Source organism: Neltuma alba, unplaced genomic scaffold, assembly GCF_004799145.2.
Source record: "Neltuma alba isolate B1F8T4 unplaced genomic scaffold, ASM479914v2 tig00002265_pilon, whole genome shotgun sequence".
Lineage (NCBI taxonomy): Eukaryota > Viridiplantae > Streptophyta > Magnoliopsida > Fabales > Fabaceae > Neltuma > Neltuma alba.
In genome coordinates this window covers 15,135-36,307 of record NW_021632800.1, presented here as the reverse complement: position 1 = coordinate 36,307, position 21,173 = coordinate 15,135, and the positions used below count along the sequence as shown (strand labels likewise).

General features: G+C 35.8%; 3 protein-coding genes, 2 non-coding genes and 1 pseudogene across 5 annotated transcripts; 2 read left to right on the top strand and 4 right to left on the bottom strand.

Annotated features, from left to right (window-relative positions):
- The first annotated feature begins 684 nt into the window (after nt 1-684).
- On the top strand, nt 685-6,352 carry LOC114720903 (ABC transporter F family member 5-like; annotated as a pseudogene).
- A 1,702-nt stretch (nt 6,353-8,054) lies between these two features.
- Nucleotides 8,055-11,055, top strand: LOC114720917 (programmed cell death protein 2-like). Its single transcript, XM_028906656.1, has 8 exons — nt 8,055-8,091; nt 8,394-8,494; nt 8,569-8,652; nt 8,745-8,842; nt 8,960-9,228; nt 9,672-9,897; nt 10,093-10,294; nt 10,770-11,055. The coding sequence occupies exons 2-8, from the start codon at nt 8,402-8,404 to the stop codon at nt 10,884-10,886; spliced, it is 1,089 nt and encodes a 362-aa protein (XP_028762489.1). The 5' UTR covers nt 8,055-8,091; nt 8,394-8,401; the 3' UTR covers nt 10,887-11,055.
- A 263-nt stretch (nt 11,056-11,318) lies between these two features.
- On the bottom strand, nt 11,319-12,426 carry LOC114720924 (uncharacterized). The gene is made up of 2 exons (XM_028906670.1): nt 12,158-12,426; nt 11,319-11,642 (listed from the first exon to the last, which is right to left on the bottom strand). The coding sequence occupies exons 1-2, from the start codon at nt 12,412-12,414 to the stop codon at nt 11,441-11,443; spliced, it is 459 nt and encodes a 152-aa protein (XP_028762503.1). The 5' UTR covers nt 12,415-12,426; the 3' UTR covers nt 11,319-11,440.
- Nucleotides 12,427-15,231: 2,805 nt separating this feature from the next.
- Nucleotides 15,232-15,323, bottom strand: LOC114720967 (small nucleolar RNA snoR114). Its single transcript, XR_003738012.1, has one exon. It is a non-coding gene; the product is annotated as a small nucleolar RNA snoR114 (small nucleolar RNA).
- Nucleotides 15,324-15,329: 6 nt separating this feature from the next.
- Nucleotides 15,330-15,400, bottom strand: TRNAG-GCC (transfer RNA glycine (anticodon GCC)). Its single transcript has one exon. It is a non-coding gene; the product is annotated as a tRNA-Gly (tRNA).
- Nucleotides 15,401-16,163: 763 nt separating this feature from the next.
- LOC114720953 (small GTPase LIP1) lies at nt 16,164-20,561 on the bottom strand. The gene is made up of 7 exons (XM_028906699.1): nt 19,922-20,561; nt 18,675-18,766; nt 18,434-18,575; nt 17,630-17,934; nt 17,052-17,105; nt 16,827-16,963; nt 16,164-16,719 (listed from the first exon to the last, which is right to left on the bottom strand). Exons 1-7 carry the CDS (start codon nt 20,010-20,012, stop codon nt 16,494-16,496), a joined length of 1,047 nt encoding a protein of 348 aa, XP_028762532.1. The 5' UTR covers nt 20,013-20,561; the 3' UTR covers nt 16,164-16,493.
- Nucleotides 20,562-21,173: the final 612 nt, after the last annotated feature.

The window sequence follows — 21,173 nt, the reverse complement described above, 5'->3', positions numbered from 1 at the left end:
GAAGGGTGTTATCGCTCACTCGGTTCCCCAGCCTCAAGCTGCGCCACAAATCTGATATTCTCCGGATATTGCCATCTCTGCCCTCGACGACTTATCATCATTCCTTGTGGCTATAATCAAATTCCCAAACAAACCCGTAATAATTTGTTTTCATTTTAATCAAATTATATGTCTCTATTGATTTTTTTTTCTCATCACGACTTAACAAATAAATAGTTGATTTTCTCACGACTTCAATAAACGAATGGTTGATTCCTTTGGCTGAATTAATTTTTTTTTCAAAGTTTTCTGGTCGAGAAAAAAGATTTTTTTAACTGTTTTTTATGATTATTATATATCTATGTATCTAATGGAATAAAAAAAAAATCATTTCAAATGATTTACAATTACAAAATGATTACATCCAGCTTATTGAGAGGGAATTATGAGAGATAAATAAAATAAATCACACATATTCTATATTTTTGTAAATAAATGCACAAATAGCACTCGTTTATTCTATATTTTTCACCACCTCTTTTTTTTAAAAAATCTTTGAAGGTAAAAATACTTTGCTATCCTCTAAATTTTTTTTTTAAAAAATAAATTCTATCTACAAAATTTGCTTTTAAGCAAATACAAAACACATACAGAGAGTAGTCAATTAACCTAATAACAGATTTTCATAAATATAGAGAGAAAATCTGCTGTCCATAGAAGTGGAAATCCTCCACCGCATGCGAAAGAGTTTGATGGGCTGAAAACTTTCCAGTGTGCTGTTAGTGGAGAGAAGTTCTATCTGTAGCTTCTTCTCTCCTCAGTTGTTCATATCCATTTTGATCCTGTTCATTGCCAAATCCTATCCTCTCGAATATTTACCATCCTTCTCTTGAATTGCTTGCTTTGTTTCTCAATCGAATTCTCAGATATAATCGTCAATCGATAATGGACTTGACCGCGAAGCTTCATCACCTTGAGCTCAGTTCAAGCTTCCTCGCCGGCACAGTCATTTTGGACACACGGAAAGCCGCTGTACGACCTTACATTCGGCCAGCTTCAAATCGTGTGGTTTCTCAAAGCCTTAGAGGTAATAGTAATTTAGTTAAATCCACTCAATTTATTGTTCCTAGAAGAGCGAATTTTAGTATCGCTGCTAGTTCATCTGCGGTCGCCGTCGAGACATCGGCGGCAGAATCCACTGCCAAAGAGGACATTGAGTCTTTGTTTTCGGAGTCTTCGGTTGATGAATTTGAGAATAAACGTGTTAAGCAGTCCAATACCGGTGCGTCGAGCATTTCATCTGGTGTCAAGTTAGAGAATGTGAGCAAAAGTTACAAGGGCGTCACTGTCTTGAAAGATGTTTAGTTGGGAAGTGAAAAAAGGTGAAAAAGTGGGATTGGTTGGTGTAAATGGTGCAGGAAAGACGACACAAATGAGAATTATTGCTGGTGAGGAGGAGCCAGATTCGGGAATGTAATAAAAGCCAAACCAAATATGAAAATTGCTTTTCTGAGCCAGGAATTTGAGGTATCTCTGACTAGGACCGTGAGGGAGGAATTTCTGAGTGCATTTAAGGAGGAGATGGAGGTAGCAGGGAAGTTGGAGAAGGTGCAGAAGGCACTCGAGGGTTCTGTGAACGATTTAGAATTAATGGGGAGGCTTTTAGACGAGTTTGATTTGCTTCAGAAGAGGCCCAGGCAGTGAACTTGGATGTAGTAGACGCGAAGGTAAGCAAATTGATGCCGGAACTTGGTTTTTCTTCGGATGATTCAGACAGGCTGGTGGCGTCATTTAGTAGTGGATGGCAGATGAGGATGTCCCTGGGAAAGATTTTACTTCAGGTATATCACAATTGGCAACACTTTATTTCAACTGAAACTACGCATAATGCATGCACTTCCGTTATTTTCTTCTTTGCTACACGTAATTGCAGCCATAGTTAATTGCCAAATCAGTGCAGTGAATGCTTAGATGTTTTCTTGATCTTTGTACACTTGAGTTACAGGACTTGATAAATTATTGCTGCTTCGTCATTGAAACTGGTTATACTTCTACACAGCATTAATCACAGCTGTGTAACTTTATATGAAATTTACATACCGTTGGCCTATGAACTGCTTTTTAATTCCTTTTCTTTAAATCTTTTCTTCTTGCATATCTGTAACCATATGAAAAGATTATATGTGTTGGAGTTTGAACGTCACTGATGTGGATGAAATTTGTCTTCATTTGCAGGAGCCTGATTTATTACTGTTGGATGAACCAACAAATCACCTTGACCTTGATACCATTGAGTGGCTTGAAGGGTATCTTAACAAGCAAGATGTGCCAATGGTTATCATTTCCCACGACAGAGCTTTTCTTGATCAACTGTGTACAAAAATTGTGGAAACTGACATGGGTGTATCCAGAACATATGAGGGAAATTATTCCCAGTATGTAATTTCAAAGGCAGCATGGATTGAAGCACAGTATGCTGCATGGGAGAAGCAGCAGAAAGAAATTGAGCAGACAAAGGACTTGATAAACAGGCTAGGTGCTGGAGTAAATTCTGGCCGTGCTTCATCGGCTGAGAAGGTAGCTGACTTTTTTTTTTAAACTGAAATTTATTAAGGGACATGCCCCCCCCCAAAAAAAAGAAAAAAAGAAAAAAGAAAAAGATAAATAAGTGAAAGTTTTATTAGTACTCATGCATATAATTATCACATACAATGATTACTAAGCCATTGGGTGCTGGTATTTTAATTGTTGAGAGTTGAGATTAATTGAATTTCCACCTGGTTGATTTCAGATTATGCTCTGCTTTGTTGCATGTCCACATAGTTTATGAGCAATTAGCATTTAATTGTGTTGCTCAGTTATGTTTCCTTTTGCTATGACTACAGAAGCTGGAGAGACTTCAAGAAGAGGAACTAGTAGAGAAGCCATTTCAACGGAAACAAATGAAAATCAGGTTCCCTGAGCGTGGAAGAAGTGGAAGATCCGTTGTATCAATTAAGAATTTGGAATTTGGCTTTGAGGATGAAGTGAGTTAACATGATTATCTTATGCTAAAAAGTGGGTGTAAATTTCTTGTATATGCGTGTGGGATATTTATTTTATTGACATCAAACTGATGATTTTTGTTTTTTCGGTGCTAGGTGCTCTTCAAGAAGGCAAATCTTACAATTGAAAGGGGAGAAAAAATTGCCATTATTGGTCCAAATGGATGTGGCAAGAGTACTTTGCTGAAGCTCATAATGGGTTTAGAGAAGCCAAATGGGGGTGAAGTTGTGCTTGGGGAGCATAATGTATTGCCAAACTATTTTGAGCAAAATCAGGTATCGCTTTGATCGAGTAAATGCTATATCGAGTTAATCAAAGATGATGTTTCCAGTGCAGTTATCCATGCTGAACCTTTTGGGTACTTATTGCTGATACAGTTCTAGTGCTAACATGATTGATTCATTTCATAGGCTGAGGCACTTGATCTGAGAAGACAGTGCTTGAGACAATAGAAGAAGCTGCTGAGGACTGGAGGATAGATGATATCAAAGGACTTCTTGGGCGTTGTAATTTCAAATCTGATATGCTTGACCGGAAAGTTTCCCTATTGAGTGGTGGTGAGAAGGTAAATTCAAAATTTAATTGATATCCAATTACCTTTTATGGGCAACTAAAACATCAAATTTTGCCATTAATTCTGCAATGAGTTATGGTTTTCCCCGAATCCTGTATTTGGTTCAGCGTGCTTAGCTAATAAAATTTGACTTACCAAGTGCATAATGACCTTATGACCAGAGAGCTTGGGAATTTTTTTGAAGGAAATGAAGTGAGCTAGAAGAATTAATATTGCTTAAAAAAATGTTAAGATGTGAACTCCAACTTTAAATACTGGAACGGATGATCCTTTCTCCCGATTTTTTTTTTTTTTCATGATTTAGAACTTTTGGTATATTTCCCTCTATTTGTATTTGATTGGACTAGAGTGTGTCATGTGTTTTAGGGACAAGTACAGGAAACGTTTACCCCACTCTTAGGGTATAATGTTTTCTTATAACTTAATTTCTTACATTCCAATGAATGCTGCTAGTTAAGGTTTTGAAAAATGGACCAGTTCATCCAGTCTAACTGGAAAACTAGTGAACTGGAGTCTAGTCCAGTCTGAAAGTTGGCAAAGAACTTAACAGATGGGAAACAGGTTGAAAGTTGGATGAACCAACCAAAAACTGGTCTGCCCATACAAAACTGGATGGGTCCTGGCGATACTTGTTTTCACCGCTAGGTAACTGCTTGAAACATAGGTCTTTTGAAACTTCAATAGCCCAGTTCACATAACATGTCCGAACTCATCCTTTCCCTTGTCTTTTATGAGCCCTTCTCTACTGGTCGATATGGGATAAGGGCCATCACATGATCTCAACTTCACCACTCCTGGCCCTATTCAAAATTTTCTTGTCTCTTCATTCATCCTTGGTTTTAAGCTTCAAAATGTTCTTTGCATGAGCTTCAGCTGCCTGAAGCGGGGAAAAAAAATCCATTTGGTTATTTTCCTCTTTGAAAGGTAGCATTTTGTACTTCAACAAAAGCCCTTTTATAGCAGCTCTCTGTCTGTAACTTCTTTTCACTCTCAAGTGCCATTGATGAACCCAGCTTCCTTGAGTATGGCTATAGATGAAGATTGGTTTTGGGTTGGATGTGTGTGCGTATCTAATCTTTCTCCCTTCTCTCCCTTCCCCCCCCCTTTTTCTATATATGGATGCGCATGTACTTAACAATTATCATACTTCTCATAGTATTTCCTTAACTAAGCCACATTGTGAGGTTGAAAGATGGTATCCATGAGGAAGCTTGAGCTATGGATAACATCATCTCTGGATGTGGTCATGAGTAGTTGAACCTGTATGGTGTCAAGGAACCTGTATTGTTTTTAATTGGACCAATTAATGTGCGTGATGAAAATCTCTAATTTAAGATTTTCATTCAAATTGAAAATAATTAATATGAAATTGAAAATTTATTATTTTCAATTATGACTGGTTTAACCATGGTTCAACCAGTAAACTGTAAACCAAGTACTTTAACTAATTTAGTATCTTGTCCAGTTTTCATAACATTATTATCAGTTGAAATTTTCAAATATGGATGTTGAGATGAATAGGCATGCTTCCATTTTACACAATGTATGGAAAGTGTGTAGTGATATTTCAGCAGTTTTAAATTCAATGGCGTTACCCTTTCTCTTTCTCATCTTATGAGGCATAATTATGTGCATATTTTTCATCTTGTTTTACTAGGCACGACTGGCTTTTTGCAAATTTATGGTAACACCATCAACTCTGCTTGTGTTGGATGAACCAACCAATCACTTGGACATACCTTCTAAGGAAATGCTTGAGGTTTGCGTTTCTTTTTCTTGATGCTTGTCTTTGCTTACTGCGTGTGATATCAATTACTCTATTTATAATTTTTTTTTTCCAGGAGGCGATAAATGAGTACAAAGGCACTGTTATTACAGTGTCTCATGATCGATACTTCATAAAGCAGATAGTTAATAGAGTCATAGAAGTTAAAGATGGAACTATACAGGATTATGCTGGCGACTATAATGTAAGTTAGATCATCACAATTACCCACTCCGTTTTGATAGTCAACAGTTTTGTATTCATATTTAGTTAGATACGGATCACATAACTTTTAAAGGCTCAGAATGCTGTCAATTCTACTTGTTTTAGCATTGATGATAAGACTTGGCATGATATTGTGGCATTTACTGGAAAGGAAAAACAGGACATGGTGGTGGCTGAGATAAGAATGCATAGATGCATTTTTCCTTTTTTTTTTTTTTTTTGGGGGGTAGTTTATCAGTCAAGTTCTTTGCTTGTGATAGTTTCTAACATGTTTGAATCCTAAAATTTGCAGTACTATTTAGAAAAGAATCTTGATGCTAGAGCTAGAGAGCTTGAACGTGAGGCGGAGCTTGAAGAGAAAGCTCCAAAGGTGAAAGCCAAATCCAAGATGTCAAAGGTAAACGCCTACCTAGCTTGGAATGAGATTTTTAGAAGTGCAATGGTTGTTGTTTCACACTTTTATTGCTTAAATATGTTGTTTCATTTGCAATGACAGGCTGAGAAAGAAGCACGGAAGAAACAGAAGATGCAGGCTTTTCAGGCAGCAAAGCAGAAGTCTAAAGGGTCAAAAAATGCCAAGAGATGGAATTGAGTGGCCCGTTTTATGAGGCCATAGAAATTATTAATTTTTACCTTGTAAACAGGATAGAATAGCTATCGTAATTGAGCTAGCTATTAAAGCTCTTGTATAGGTCACGCATGAACAAACTGACAACTTTGGATATAATTTTGATGGAATATAGAAGCTTGGTTATTGCCATCGTCTTCTGTGCCCGTGTTATTACATTTCAGACTAATAATGTCCCATCCTTCATTAACTTTCTGTATATACACATCAAAACACGTATATATTGGCAGCTTCCTTATTTCCTTTTTGCTCATTTGACTCGCCAACTGCGTTTTCTTGAAAGAGTTCTGAATCTAGTCCCACTCTTTGATTTTCCCAATTGCTTCCTTCATGTACAATCCCAACTTTGACAGCGTAGACTACAGCATCAGAACTGTTCCAATATTCAGGTTCTAATGATTGGTTGGTTAATAAAGATTGCAGAGTCCGAAGGAAGATTGCAAAAAGGTGTACATTGATGAGTATCCAACATCGCTTTCAGATTTTGGAGTTAGCTTTTTAGGATTTTCAACTTCTACATGAATAGGGTAGTTTGGTTAACCAACCCTTTTTCTTGAATTTCAACTTTTTTCAAAAAAAAAAGAAAAAAGAAAGAAAGAAAGAAAGAGAAGAAAAGAACCCATGTTCTTAATTGTCATATTCAAATGAAAATTTCAGGATTTTAACCATCATCCCTCTTACTTAGCCTTGAAGGCTTCAAGCATCATGTTCCCCTTAAACTGTAATTTCTGATACTTGATTAACAACGAACACCTAGACAACTCAGAGGAGAGCTCATTTGGGTTGGCGGTTATAAACATGTTTCACGTAAATTAAGATAAAACTCCTTATATACTTACTTTATATTTCATAAATTATTATTAAAAAACTATTTATATGCCATGACAAACAGGTCTTTAGGAGCTGTGATAATCTTTGGCTATTTTATTTAGGGCCTGTTTGGAATGGCGGTACAAATCACTTATAAACACGTTTTACATAAGTCAAAACAAAACTCTTCTCATATACTTGTCTCGTATTCTGTAAGTTACGATTGAAAGCTACTTATAAGCTGTTCTAAACAGATTATTATATTCCAGCGTTAGAGGTGTGTGTATATCTTATAAAATAAAATATTTACCATGTTATTAACGTCTCTGAAAAGAAGGGATGTGTATTTTAAAATAAAGGTGACTAGACTAATATTTGGTGGCAGACATAACATTATTTTTATTATTTAGAAGGGATTTGAATCTCGAACTTTTTATCTACCCTTTGCATCATTTTTATCTTTTTAGTTAGTTTTAGGTGAAAAATATAACAGCTAGCATCTATCTATTATAAATGAAATCAAAGGCAGGAAAGAAATATATCTATTTATAAGATGTTAAAATAAAAAAAATTATAACAAATTAAATTCAATAAGTAATTTTTCAGTAAATAAATCGAAAAATGTTTAAATTAAGGAACATGTTAATTTTTCTGGCCAAAAAAAGAACAAATAATTTTCCAAAAACGTTGCTAAACGGGCCGAGCCACAGCTTAATATGCTCGCCCATATATTAAACCCTGGCTCCAAGCCTCCAATTGCCACTCCTCAAGCTGGCGCTCCGGCCTTCGGTTCCCGCGGCCACCGTTAATGACCGTTCATCTTTGCCTGTAGCTCTTGCTTTCCTTTGAAGATTCTGATTCGTATGTGTGTGCGTCCATATGATACTACACACTCTCTGATAAGAAAACATTGAAAGAAACTTATCACTCTCGTCGTTCAAGTTGTTGTTAATCCAGCATAGCACCAGGGAAGCGCGGGAGTGTTGTTACTTGTAACTAAGCAAAAGACACAGATTTTCGCCCCCGTTTCATCTGTTCAAATTCCATTCACTGGATTGTTGCGTGGTGATTTTTTATTTTCCTTTTTGTTTTGACTGACTCCTGTGTAATTCTGTACGTTTTAAGCTTTTGTTGTTGTTCTTCGATCTCTCTCTCTCTCCTTGTTCTAGGCTTCCTATTAATTGTTTCATTGATAACTGTTGTTCAGATTACAATTTGAATGCTAGATTTTCCATTAATCGGCGTAATTGTTTCGTTTGATCGCTTCTTTTTGGGTTACAGTTTACTATGTCATCTGTTTTTGGAGTTCATATTATTGATTAATTGAAACTTACTGCGATGCTTTCATTATGCTCTCATTGTACTAGACCGAGCAATGGATGTGGTTTCTCTGGGAATGCCAGGGCCATGGGCTGAAGACTGTTACGAATCAGCTGATCATTACACAACAAAAGTTGGAGGAGTTCCTGTAAGTCATTGCGGTGTCTATCAAATTCAACATGATTTTCAGAAGGATCTGATCCCTTTTTATTCCTTAAACAGGACTGGCCCCTTCCCAAGGAGGCAATACAAGCTAATTTGCTTCAGTGTGGTGCGTGTGGGATTAAACTTTGTCTTGTTGCTCAGGTCTTTCCTTTTTCCACCGTACGACTTTACTTGGAAATTCCCAAGAAATGAGTACTGAGTGACGTATTCTTTTCCGTCTTCTCACAATACAGGTTCATGCTCCAATATCAAATAAGACTGTAAAGATTCAGGAACGCTTTCTTTTCGTTTTAGGTTGTCTTACGCCAAAATGTGGAAGTTCTTCAGAAAGGTTGTTTTTTTGTATTTATTCTTGAGTAGCTCTAGCATTTAAATGATAAGAATTATTATTTTTGCTTATGTTGATTCATGCTCTGAATTTCCTGTTTTGACCACTTGCGGCTTGTAGCTGGCGGGTTCTTCGAGTTCAGAAGACCTGCACTCAGGATTTGGAAGTGGCTTCTGCAACTACATCATCTCCTGCTGTTCAAAGTACCAGCTGGTTGGATGATGTCAATGATGACGACGACATGGATTTAGAGCAATTGCGCAAGGCTCTCTTTGAAGCTGGGACTTTGGCTTCTAGCAGGAAAAAATCAGTCTCTCGTTCGCGTACTGACACTGCTTCTTCTTCTTCGCCGAAGCCTAGAGTTAGTGAGGTTGATATTGATATGCCAGGTAAATTTTCATTAAGCAAGAAAATTTGCCAAGATTGAAGCCCTGGCTTAATGTTTTACTACCTCTGGTTTCAAGACTCACTAACATTAATGGCAGTGCTTAATCAGCTGATCCCATCTCTTTTTTTCTTTTTCTGTGCTCATGCTAGTCAGACTATTTCTTTCTTCTATCTTTCTGTTTTAAGTCAATTACAATATTTCAGGCGAGACAGATTCACTTCGTCCTAAGTTAATGTCAACTTAATTAGTTAAGGTACAAGAAAATACGGAATGTATCGGAGAATAGCTGTTGTTAGAATGTGTAAAGGTGCAAGTAGATTTTATTGAAAGAAGACAAACAGTGAAGTAACCTATCTACGTGAAAAGATGTTTACATGTTTCTTTAGGCATTATGGACACTGCTCTAGGGTTGAAGTCATTGATTGATGTCATGGTTGTTTCCAGTGGTGCCTTGCTTTTATATATACTACGTACATGAAGAACCATCCTCAGAGGGCCTTAGTTCAATATGTTCTAACTACTCATCGCTTTCCATTAAGGAGAATGGAAGTGATAATGAGGACGAAGTTTGGGAAAAGGAATCTTATGAATATGATAGAGCTTTGACTGCTGATAGAACATACCTCAAGTTCAAGAAGCGCTTGGAAGCACATCCAGAGCAGTGTTTCAGGTATGTAACACATGCACACACGCATGCTTGCTTCAATTTTATCAGTCTCTTTTTATCCCCCTCCCCCCCCCCCCCCAAAAAAAAAAAAAAACTCCAATTTATCCTTGTTTCTGTTTCATCCTTCCGTTCTTCCTCTTCCCACATTCGTGGTCTAAGCCATTGTATTATGCTTTTTCTTATCCTTCATGCGTACAGATATTCATATGGTGGGAAGCCACTTCTAGCTGCTGTTGATAAGATAGACCCTGGCAGGTGCAAGCTATGTGGCGAACCGAGGAATTTTGAGATGCAGCTAATGCCTCCATTGCTATATTTTCTGCAAGAAGCACCTGATGACAAAAAACGATTGGTAGAAAATTGGGATTGGATGACCCTCATGATTTATACTTGTTCCAAGGTTAGTATTATTCTGCCGTCTCCTGTTGATTTTAGGTGACAAGTGTTCGGTACCTTTTAACAAGCTAAACAATCACAAGAAATAGTAGATAGCGAACAATGGTATTGGTGTTGCAAATATTCTAATTGTGCTCAAAACTGGACTTGTCTATATGTTAACCAAACTCCTGAACTTTGTTTAAGTTGAAGTCCAACCATGTTTCCAGTTACCTTTTCATATCTTGCGTTTTATTTAAATATCTTCATTTCATTTCTCTAGAAACATGCATGCTTCTGGCGAATAGTTGTCTCAAATTTGTCTGAACTCAAGCGTTTACGTTGAAATCGATGGTATTTGTTAGGATCGTGCTCTCAAAGTTTACTTTGACGATGTATGCAATTTAGCCGTAGAAAGTTTAATTATACTCGGAGAATGATCTGTACTGTGAACCTTTGTTTTTGTCCCTATCATGCACTAATGTTTTGTATCCTTCCAGAGCTGTTCTGAGATAATTGACCGAGGCAAGCCGAAAAGTAGTGAATGGATTGTGACTGAGGAGGCAGTTGTGGCACAGTGTGAGAAATCCATGCCTGTTCGTAACTATGATTGGTGACATTGTCAAGAATACCACACAATGAGTTGAATTTTGTCCTGATGTGCCTTGAGGGTTTTGCTTTCTGTAAAGTTCACTTTGCATGAAGATTATGCAACTTTAATGTAATTCTACACTGGTTTTGTTTTCTTTCGGGAAAAAAAAAATATTTGTGATCCAAATTAATTTATGATGCTTATAAAGTAGTGGTTTAGACTGTCGTCTGAAAAGAGGCAAGGTAAAGAAAAATCAGAAAGAGTACTTCATGAAGTTGTTGAGTAGAACCTGTTGGATTAACAATTTATCCAAAAATTTGATTGTTAACAGCGTTGTCTGATTTATATAGTCCACACCCCCCCCCCAAAAGAAAAAAGAAAAAACTCTGTGAGATTAAGCTTCTTTGGTAAAATTAAGCTTCTTGTTGTTCAATAGAGTGGTTCAATCATAGGCATGTTTGGATAAGGATGAAATTTGGAAAGGTAACAGAAGCTTCAAGATAAACAGATTGTTTCACAGTATCGTTTTCTACTGATTAAATAAGTGTGCAAGTGTGTGTGTGTGTGTGACAAAAAGATTTAAAGCTCTGAATCAGACTCTCGCTCAGAGGCAGAGGCAGAGGAAGGAGCCTTCACTTTTTGTGCGGTCTTGTGAACTGCATCTCCAATCATTTCTGCTGCAGATTTTGCAGATTCCTTCACTGTCTCTTTGCTTTTATGGAAGCTCTTCTCTGCTGCTTCTTTCATTCCATCACTTTGGGCCTCCTTCGCTCCCCGGAAACTGATCAACAAGGTGTCACATTTCTCTCAGGTTAGATCATTTACAGTTACACACAGTCAATACATTTAGACGAAATTCCTTTTTTCAACTTTCATTATCAAACTATGGAATAGATTGGTATTATTCTTCTGCATATTATAATATTTAAGTTATTATAAAACTTAAAGCAACACTGAATCAAAACCTTCTAATTTGTGCAGACTCAAATCCTTTACTATTCCTATTAAAATCAATCAATATTAAGCATTAAACTTATGACAAGCTCATCTATTATTTACAAACTCTGCACTAAAAATGCGTTTAGCCAATATACGAGGTTATGGGAAAAAATACAAGGTTCAGGAGTCATAAATGAATTATTCTTCAACTTCATATTATATAAACAAAATAATAATAAATAAATAAAAATGTCGAATTAATTTCTAAACTTTCACGTGCTGTGTCCTCTGTTCAACATCAACGTGACTAGGGAATGAAACTCCAAAAGAAATATGTAACAAACCGTTAAAACTTACTCCAAATTTGGAGGAGAGAACTTCATCTGAAGGTCATGGATTACAGATTTGACCTTCTCCCACGAGCTTTTGTGAGACTTTTTGAGTAGGGAAACAGTATCCAGAACATACTTATGTAAGAGGGGGTATCCTTGTTCATCTTGAACGACAGGGTGGCCGGCGCCGCCTTGTTGAACGGCGATCTGGAATTGAAGAACCACCACGATGAAGAAGAGAAGAAATAGAAGCACAGCGTTTCTACTTAAATTTGCCATCATGATGCTGCTTCTTTCTAGGGGGATAAGTACCAAAGAAAAGAGAAGTGAAAAGGAAAGAAATTTTCACTTCGGCACGTAATTTGCAGAGTCTGGGTTCTCAAGATCGGACACGTTCTTGCTACGTGGACGAAACAGGGGACTCTCGTCTTGCATGTACATAGGGGTCAATGCTTGAAGTTTTCAAATTGTGATGTGGTTAGTTTTTCACTCTTTTTGGGGCCAAAAAACTGCAATTAGTTAAAAGCAGAAAAAGAATAATGGAATTAATGTAGATATTTAAGACCAAAATTTGTAAGATATTTGATTTGGTTCTAAATTTAATATTCTAATCTATTTTGTCTCTCATATTTATTTATTTATTTCTCAAACTATTCTTATTTATTTTATTAACTATAATTAAATACTACCACAATAATTCAAATAGATATTACACATAGCAAAATTCTACTTTCTCTGCGCGTCTCTACAAATTTAATATTTCTTCCGATTCTGAATATAAAAGCTAATTTGATTTTTAATTTAATCATAAATATAAAACTCAAATTTACTTTATCTTTCATATTTATCTATTTTTTTCAAAATAATTTTGTAGTAGTTGCACATATTAAATGTTCAATTAAATAGTAGTTGTAGCTAATATATGATTAGTAAGAGTATTTTAAGAAAGATAATACATAATTATTATAAATAACGAACTCAACAAACTTTTTTAATCTATCCAAATTAATCAACCAGCTCTTATATTAAGAACCAAATGTAGTAATTAATAATCTAACCACCTTTCGTTTGCTCGAGTGAGATGTTGGAAGTGATTTTTTTTTTGGGCCAAGCAGAAGTGATTTATGTAGTAACGATGTGAAATATATTTTAATAATATGTTAATTCAAAGCAAGACAGGTGATCAGGCCCAAAAAATAAAAAAGTAGGATAGGTAAGTAATAATATTAGGGGTGTTCAAGGCCGGCCCGTCCCGGTCGGCCCGTTCCGGTCCCGGTCTTATTGGGACAGGACGGAACAAACCGGGACGGGACAAAAAAGGGACCGGGACGGGACGAGACACGGGATGGGGTTGTCCCGTCCCGGTTCCGTCCCGGTTCCTTTTTTTAAAAAAAAATTAATTTTTTTAATTTTTATATAATATCATTTTTTTCATATTTTTTTTAAGATTTGAGACTATTGTATGGAATTATGGATATATTTATTTAGAGTTTTTATATTTGTTAATGATTTGAGATTATTGATGATTAGAATTTTTAGCAAGTTTTTATTGTGTTAAAAGCTTTTGTTTAGAGTTTTTAATAACTATTATATGTAATATTTTGAGCTTTTGTTTAAGAGTGCCCAAACAAATAAAAAAAGATGTTTTTATAAGATTTAAGCTCAAAAAAATATAATTAAAAAAATCAGATTTTTAAAAAAAATTAAAAAAAATTAAAAAAAATTAAAAAATAATAATTTCGGGACGTCCCGGTCCCGTCCCGACCAGGACCGGGACGGGCCAGGACACGGGACAGAAAATATGTCCCGTTACTGTTCACCGGGACGGAACCGGGACGGGCCTGTCCCGGTCCCGATCCGTCCCGTGAACACCCCTAAGTAATATGTACCAACCTATGGGTTGAACCCATATGAGTTGGATTGATGGGCCAACCCGTCAATAATAAATTTTTTTTATTTTTGTATTTTTTAATTATATTTTCCTTGTACAATATCTAAGACATATAATGAGATTTTTTTGAATGACAACATCAAATAAATTATATAAGTATTTTTTAATTTTTAGATAGAATATAATAATATAATTATAATAATTAAAAAATAAAGGCGGGTTGGTGGGCTAATCCGCAACAAGTTACGGGCTTTACGGTGCGAGTTAAAAAGATTCGTTTATTATGGATTGATTTTTAGCCAATCATAACCCATCATTTTTTATGAGTCCAACTCATATTACCAACTCTAACCCTCACATGTATCAGCACTCATACATATATTAGTAACGGTATGAAATAATTATACATGGCGTGAGCTTTTACTGATCAGGTATTGTATTTTTTAAAATTTTATCTAAGAGTACTTTTGAAACACCAAGTCACATTTATTATTATTAACTAACTAAAATAAATTTTTTATTTTTTTCAAATTAATCAATTGGATTTTCCATTAAGTACGTAGTATGAAGTTTTGCCCCCTTCATAATAAATTACTATCTCGATATTTAATATAAGATTTAGTTAACTAATTTAAAAAAATTAAATAAATTAACCATATGTTACATGATTTCTAAAATGCTTATGTGCATCATTAGATTATATATTAATTTATAAATAAAACAAATTAGCTAATTTTAAAAAAAATGATAAATATAAATACTTTAAAATTATTTAGTTTTTTTAATCTCCTAAAATTAATTAACTAAGTTTATATTAAATACCAGAATTAGTATATTTTACCCTTTGCTCAGCACTACTTTTTGATATTGTTCTTCACAGAACTTTGACCATTCTCATAGTAAATGGCTATTTTTAAAGTATAAGTTTCCATGGTTAAAACGTTGTTGTTCAAAGGGGTTTTCGATGAAAGAAAATATTGAGAAGTTTTTTTTCCCTTTCTAATTAAATTGTGAAGGTTTTGTGGTAGGGCGAAAGGTTATCAAACGTAATTACTAGAGGCTCAATTCTAAAATAAGCTTCATCTGCGCACAGATTTCTTTCTTCTACAGGCCAATGTTTTAAAAATAAAAAAAATAAAAAGGAGATTTCTTTCCTCTACAGGCGAATGTTTGGGGGAAAAAATAATCAAAACCAAAAACAAAAGGGAGAGCTCAGATGCACGAGACAGATCATCCAATTAGATCAGACGCATGTGATTGAACACCAACCACAGAACGTGCGAGGATCTCCTCACAGCCCTCGAAATGCACCAGCCGGGAATCGAACCCGGGTCTGTACCGTGGCAGGGTACTATTCTACCACTAGACCACTGGTGCTCGTTGATTCCTAATTGCAGTGTTTATATTGATTTTATTGATCTCTTACATTGAAGGCCATTTGTCTTCTCCCGCCGCGTTCCCCTTTCTACTGCACCTGTCCTTCTTGCCTCGGCCACAAGTATGCTAGAGAAGATTGCTTTTTTTTTTTTTGGGATAAAATCCATTTGTCTTTTAATTTTTTTTTGAAAAATTATTTTATTTTTTATTTTTGATTTAAAAAACAACTAAAATGCAAATTGTTTCTCCTATATTTAGAATACTACTTTATTTAATTTCAGTAAGTTATTTATTTTTTGGGTGATAATTTCAGTTATTTATTTCTTTCTTTCTTATCTTCGTCCCCATGTTCAAAATAACAAGAGTGGCGGAGGCTTACCTCTTTTTCTTCTCAATCCACTGCTGTCATTTATCCACCATGCTAAGAAAACAAGAACGGTATATATTTTTTGCGCAGCTTCATACCCCCTTCGACACAAAACAAAAGAAGGCTGATTACATAATACTTCCTCTGGTTTTAATTATAAAATCTCGTTTGTAGTCTACAAACAAAATCTTATAACTAGAACCAGAAATAGTATATATATCATGAAGCAAGATCATCCAATGGAGTTTCCCATTGGCATGTCATATGTTCAAGTTGCCTCATTTTCTTATTTGATAGGAAATCACTAATCAGCAAAAAAGATCATCCACCCCCGTTGCGCCGAGGTGGTAGATGATTATAGGTTGAGCATTGTAAGACCCTGGACTAATTAATGAATTGTCTTCCTGTTTCATTCAAAAAAAAAAAAAAAAACTGTATATATAAGCTTCTATCAACTAGGAAATTCCTTTACATTTACAGAAAATGTACTGCTGAAACTCTGAAGAGATAAACTAAATTTTAAATACAGAAGAATCGATCTTAACTATAGATGCTTCCCGAAACACCCTTTGTATTGATAAAGCCTCTAAAAAAAAAAAAAAGAAAGAATCAATTGGCCACTTACAGGTAAAATAGTGAAGCCATTGCACCAAGTTATGACTTCATTCTAAGCAAAACAATACATCAGTGCATCAACAAATGAACAATTACCCAAAGCAGAGGTCCTCAGATATTAATATCTGAGCGCTTTGTTCTAGTGCCTGCCCCACTCTCCGAGGAGCTAGAAAAAGAAAATCTTGGGAGGCTATAGCTTTCAGATATTGAAGCTGGCTGTTGAGAGTAAAGCATGGGTGGCAGACCGAGATTACCCGAAGCCCAAGGGGGTGGAGCAAGATTACCGGGAGCCCAAGTGGGTGGACGTACGTTGTACATGTAAGAATCACTCCTTTGACTGCAGTCACCAATGAATGTTTCTAAGAAGTGATGCAAAACCAACTAAAGAAAGAAACTAGATGGAGCTACGGCTTCAAAATGATTTGCCGGGCAAGCAGAACATACCTTGCAATAGAAGACTGATCATCTTCATCAATCACATTGTCGTCGTCATCTATACGCTGAGCAGGTCTTGGAACCGAAGAAATGGACCAGGCACTTGGTGCAGGTATTTCATCTGAGAAATATCTCCTCCTGATCAACTAAAAGAAAAGGCACTAGAAAAGTCAGATGACACCCCATTCATTTATTTACGAGAGGGGAAAAATGGATATTAGATAGTATACAGACCATATGAAAAAATTTCATCACAGCTTCCTTGTCATACCTTGCTTCTTTTGCAGCCTGCAGATGTCCAGGATACAAACCAACATATCAAAAACTTCCATACAAAATGCAAGCATAACAGATCCCTACATTAAGTGTTGTCAATTATCAGATATGGCTTGCTATATCTTAGTTACATCACTTAATTTAGGTTTTGAATGCCTGCAAGAGAAATCAAAATCCCCATGTAGTGTATATTTAGCCTCTCCAGTTCAAAACCAAAGCTCAAAGCACAGTGGAACAACACAGATAAGTTCATCATTCATGGTAATCATCTAAGTGCATTATCGTATACCTATACATCAAGTATAGGATAGTTGTTAAAATACAAAGCAAGCATAACAAAAATTTCAAAATGCCACTATATCAGCATGTACTTCGAAATCCAAAGCCATTAACATAAAATTGCATATTATCGAATTCTGACTCAACACAAAGTTTTCATGAAGTAGCACACTATCTTAATTGTGAAGAATTGGAAATCATAACTCGAAGTCACAAATAAAAATGACATATATAATAATTTTTGTGGAGACACTTACTGCAACTAACCCTCCGCTACCAGGAAAACTCTCAGTCAGAGGAATCTCCTCACTTGATGGAAGGAAACCCTGCTTCTCAACCCATTGGCGGGCCACATCAACAAGATTCCCGCTGCTTACTCTTCTACCCTCTTTTAAAGCAACATCAACCTTGTTACCAATAACAATATAGGGAACAGTAAGACCACCAGGACCACCAGAGCTCAAAGGGGCAGAAAAGGTGCCGGTTGCAGCAATCTCAGCTGCCCACTTCTGTAAGCTAGCCTTTGTTCTTCTCTGTGAGAGATCGTGAACAAAAATTACACCTGCAGATTAAGTTTCAATAAAAAAAACCTCAGTTTCAAAAATAGATATTCAAGTTTCACGTAATTGATTATTGAGGCTTCATTAATTACAAATGAATTCTAGTAGTAGAAAATTCCATAAACTCAACTACCATCGAAATATGGACGCTCGTATAGAAAATAGTAGCAGAAGTGTGCCATGCAACTGAGATTCAAACCACCAATTCCAGATAAATTTCAGATACAGATTAATAGTTTCTGATTTTCCATTAAGTTATTTTGAATGGTGCGACAAACTCATTTAAGAGATAACATTTAAAGTTTAATTCAATATCATTTATTATATTGAATATATAGGGCTTAAAAAGAGAAGTCAAAGATACATTAGGTGGTTATTAAAGTATCAGAAATCATTTTCTCCTCTTTGAAGACTTAACCCTATATTACATAGCAAACACGCAACTTCTTCCTAATGTGTCAATAATTAAGACAAAAAGGTAGATTATTAATTATCACTCACCGTTAAGTTGTGCATAAAACAGAGACCTGCAATCTTTGTACCGATCATGTCCAGACACGTCCCAAAGTTCAATGAAGAAACCTCTCTCAGAATCACCTTTAAGATTATTTGAAGAGCTGCCAGAGTTTCCATAAGAAGTGTGCTGGAAGAAAGCAACAATGCATGGGACACCTGGTGAAGATTTGTACTAGAGCAACAACTATGCATTTTCTTGTGTGACCAGAAAGCGGGGAATCTTTACCTTCACACCAACTGAACAACCTATTGTCTGAGGAGGGCGAGCAATGGAAGAACCTTTGATGATCAGATGAACTAAGGAAGTCTTCCCAACACCTGCAAGAACATCAAAATACAAAATGACTGCAGCATAGGACTCATCAGCAAAGAAAAACGTGGATATGATATGACTGACATACTTAAAAGAGCCATATGGTGCCCGTGGATTTAGTAATAAAGAGTTTGAAACCATGGATTTTCCTATGGATGGGCGGTCTACACGCCGTACCTAGTCCCCTGCTATAATTATGGAACTTTCTACATTTATGTCTATAGAAAACGAGGCAGTTCCCTCTCTGCCAAAATTATAAAGACTTTTTGCTTTGATCAATGGCTGCCCAATCAAAAACCATTATTTACTATTCACGAGATGAAATAGCCAATGCCTATCATGCATGCAAAATATGATTTATGCCAGATTAATAATTCATGCCACAGTTTCTTCGCTCCTATATTTTAGAATGCCTTTCCATTTAAAATATATAAAAAAATGTGATTAAATAATTGTATCAAATCACGCAGTCATCTGCTGAATCCATCCATCAGAACTGGTCAAAATACTGAATTAACTTAGTCAAACCAATTCAGGCTAGAAATTTGCAGTTTAAATCGATCCAGAGTCTATAACTTCCCAGAATCAGAGATTTCCAACATGTAAAGCTGATATATTAACCAGAAAGACTTCTCTACGATAACTCTGACAAACCACATAGATAGGACTCAAGTTTGTCAAAAGAAATTATAGAGTGAGTTGAGGACAACTGCCACAGAAATATTATTTGCAATTCCCACCATCTTCAAGTTGTTTCTCAAACACAATAAGTCGTTGACAATATTAAAATCTGCCTAGACAATACATTTTCTAAAGCCCTAGCTGAATGGAAAATATATGTAATGCACTAAAAATTGGATTTCTGTCACCTTGCATACAACAGACTATGTGCCGGTCGATTGGTGTAATGTAATTCCTGGAATCACCTGGTTTCACTATTCTTATCTAAGGTTGTCAGCGGCACTACCATGAAGCCCCAAAGATATTTACAGCACAACTACTACATGCTATCGGTTGAGAGATAAATAACTTTACTTTCGTTCACAGCACATAATTTTGAAATTTGGTCGACAAGCTACACTCTAAGAATAGTCGACGCCATAGCAAACTTTAAGCACAAAAAGATTGGGAAAGAATACTAGAATGGAAAAATCACTCACCTGAGTCACCAACAACGAGCACTCTAATCTGCCCATACGGCGGCCCGCCGCTCTGGCTGCTGTTCTCCCTTTCGCGTTCCCTCCAGAACATGGTTTCCTCCAGACACTCCTTACAAATTTAGCTTCTAACGCAATTACGAAAACAAAACAAAACCTGAAACAATTCCCCGGCACATCAACCCGTAACGGATTCAATCTTCACGAAAAGGACCAATTTCTCAGCATGTAAATTCCGACTTCCATTCTAAAATCCGTCTGAGGTAAAGATTAAGTCAATCTCCTAGCAGAAATTAGATATAACACATTATTTCACTTCTCGGAAAATCATCCACTTTGGTCGACGGATCTGACAAGAAGTCACGAAGCAAATAACCAAAAACGAATCGACCAGGAGAAGGTCAAGCAAGTTCGCTCAAAGTTGGCAAAAATTCACAAGCTATCCGAACAGGACAGTGAATTGACAACTTGCAGAAGACTTGTCATCAATCTGCAATGTTCAGAGAGGCCTAAGACAAAAATAGTGCGGATCGAGAAGGGAGTCGCGAGCAACAAAACTTGAAAGAACGCGATCGCGCTTATCCCACGTGAATGCGGCATTTCGCTTTCCTTTTCCCGTCGTTTTTAATTACATTTCCGTTTTCCATTGCTCGCGCCCGGCATCACGTTCACCGACAAATGAGAAAGGTTCAAGTCCAATATCTTGGAGATTTCTTGAAAAAAAATTTAGGTAGAAAGTATTGCTCCGGTCTTTAACACTTGCAGGTATTTATTTATTTGATTTTTATTTTTATTCTAAATATAAAATTACAATCTATTTTGTCTCTTATATTTATACATTTTTTTAAGGTAGTCCTTCTAATAATAATAATTCTAATCAATACACTTGATTAGCAATGACATTTTAGGAAAGACAACATTTATTTATGACAAATAACCAGCTTAACTTACTTCTTTAATTTCCTCAAATTAATTAACTAGTTCTTATAATTAGGACCGGAGGTAGTATAAGATTTATTCAACTAATTTGATTAGATTTAAAAAGTTAGATAAGTTAGCTAATTATAAAAAAATATTACATGTTTTTCTAAAACATCATAATCATCTTTCTTAATATTCTCCTTTCCTCTTCTACTTAATCATGATTGAGGGAATATCCATGGAGATAATTTAGAAAAAATTAATATATATGATAAATAAGTTTTATATTTAGAACCAAAATTAACTTAATAATTAGGTCTTATATTAAGGACCA

Coding starts and splice junctions, on each gene's coding strand:
- LOC114720917 (XM_028906656.1), top strand. CDS start 8,402: ATGGATGTGGTTTCTCTGGGAATGCCAGGGCCATGGGCTGAAGACTGT. Junction 8,653..8,744: donor AACTTTGTCTTGTTGCTCAG/GTCTTTCCTTTT, acceptor CTCACAATACAG/GTTCATGCTCCAATATCAAA. Junction 9,229..9,671: donor GGTTGATATTGATATGCCAG/GTAAATTTTCAT, acceptor GGTTGTTTCCAG/TGGTGCCTTGCTTTTATATA.
- LOC114720924 (XM_028906670.1), bottom strand. CDS start 12,414: ATGATGGCAAATTTAAGTAGAAACGCTGTGCTTCTATTTCTTCTCTTC. Junction 11,643..12,157: donor TTCTCTCCTCCAAATTTGGA/GTAAGTTTTAAC, acceptor CTTGTTGATCAG/TTTCCGGGGAGCGAAGGAGG.
- LOC114720953 (XM_028906699.1), bottom strand. CDS start 20,012: ATGTTCTGGAGGGAACGCGAAAGGGAGAACAGCAGCCAGAGCGGCGGG. Junction 18,576..18,674: donor GTTGTTCAGTTGGTGTGAAG/GTAAAGATTCCC, acceptor GCTTTCTTCCAG/CACACTTCTTATGGAAACTC. Junction 17,106..17,629: donor GTAGCGGAGGGTTAGTTGCA/GTAAGTGTCTCC, acceptor GGACATCTGCAG/GCTGCAAAAGAAGCAAGGTA.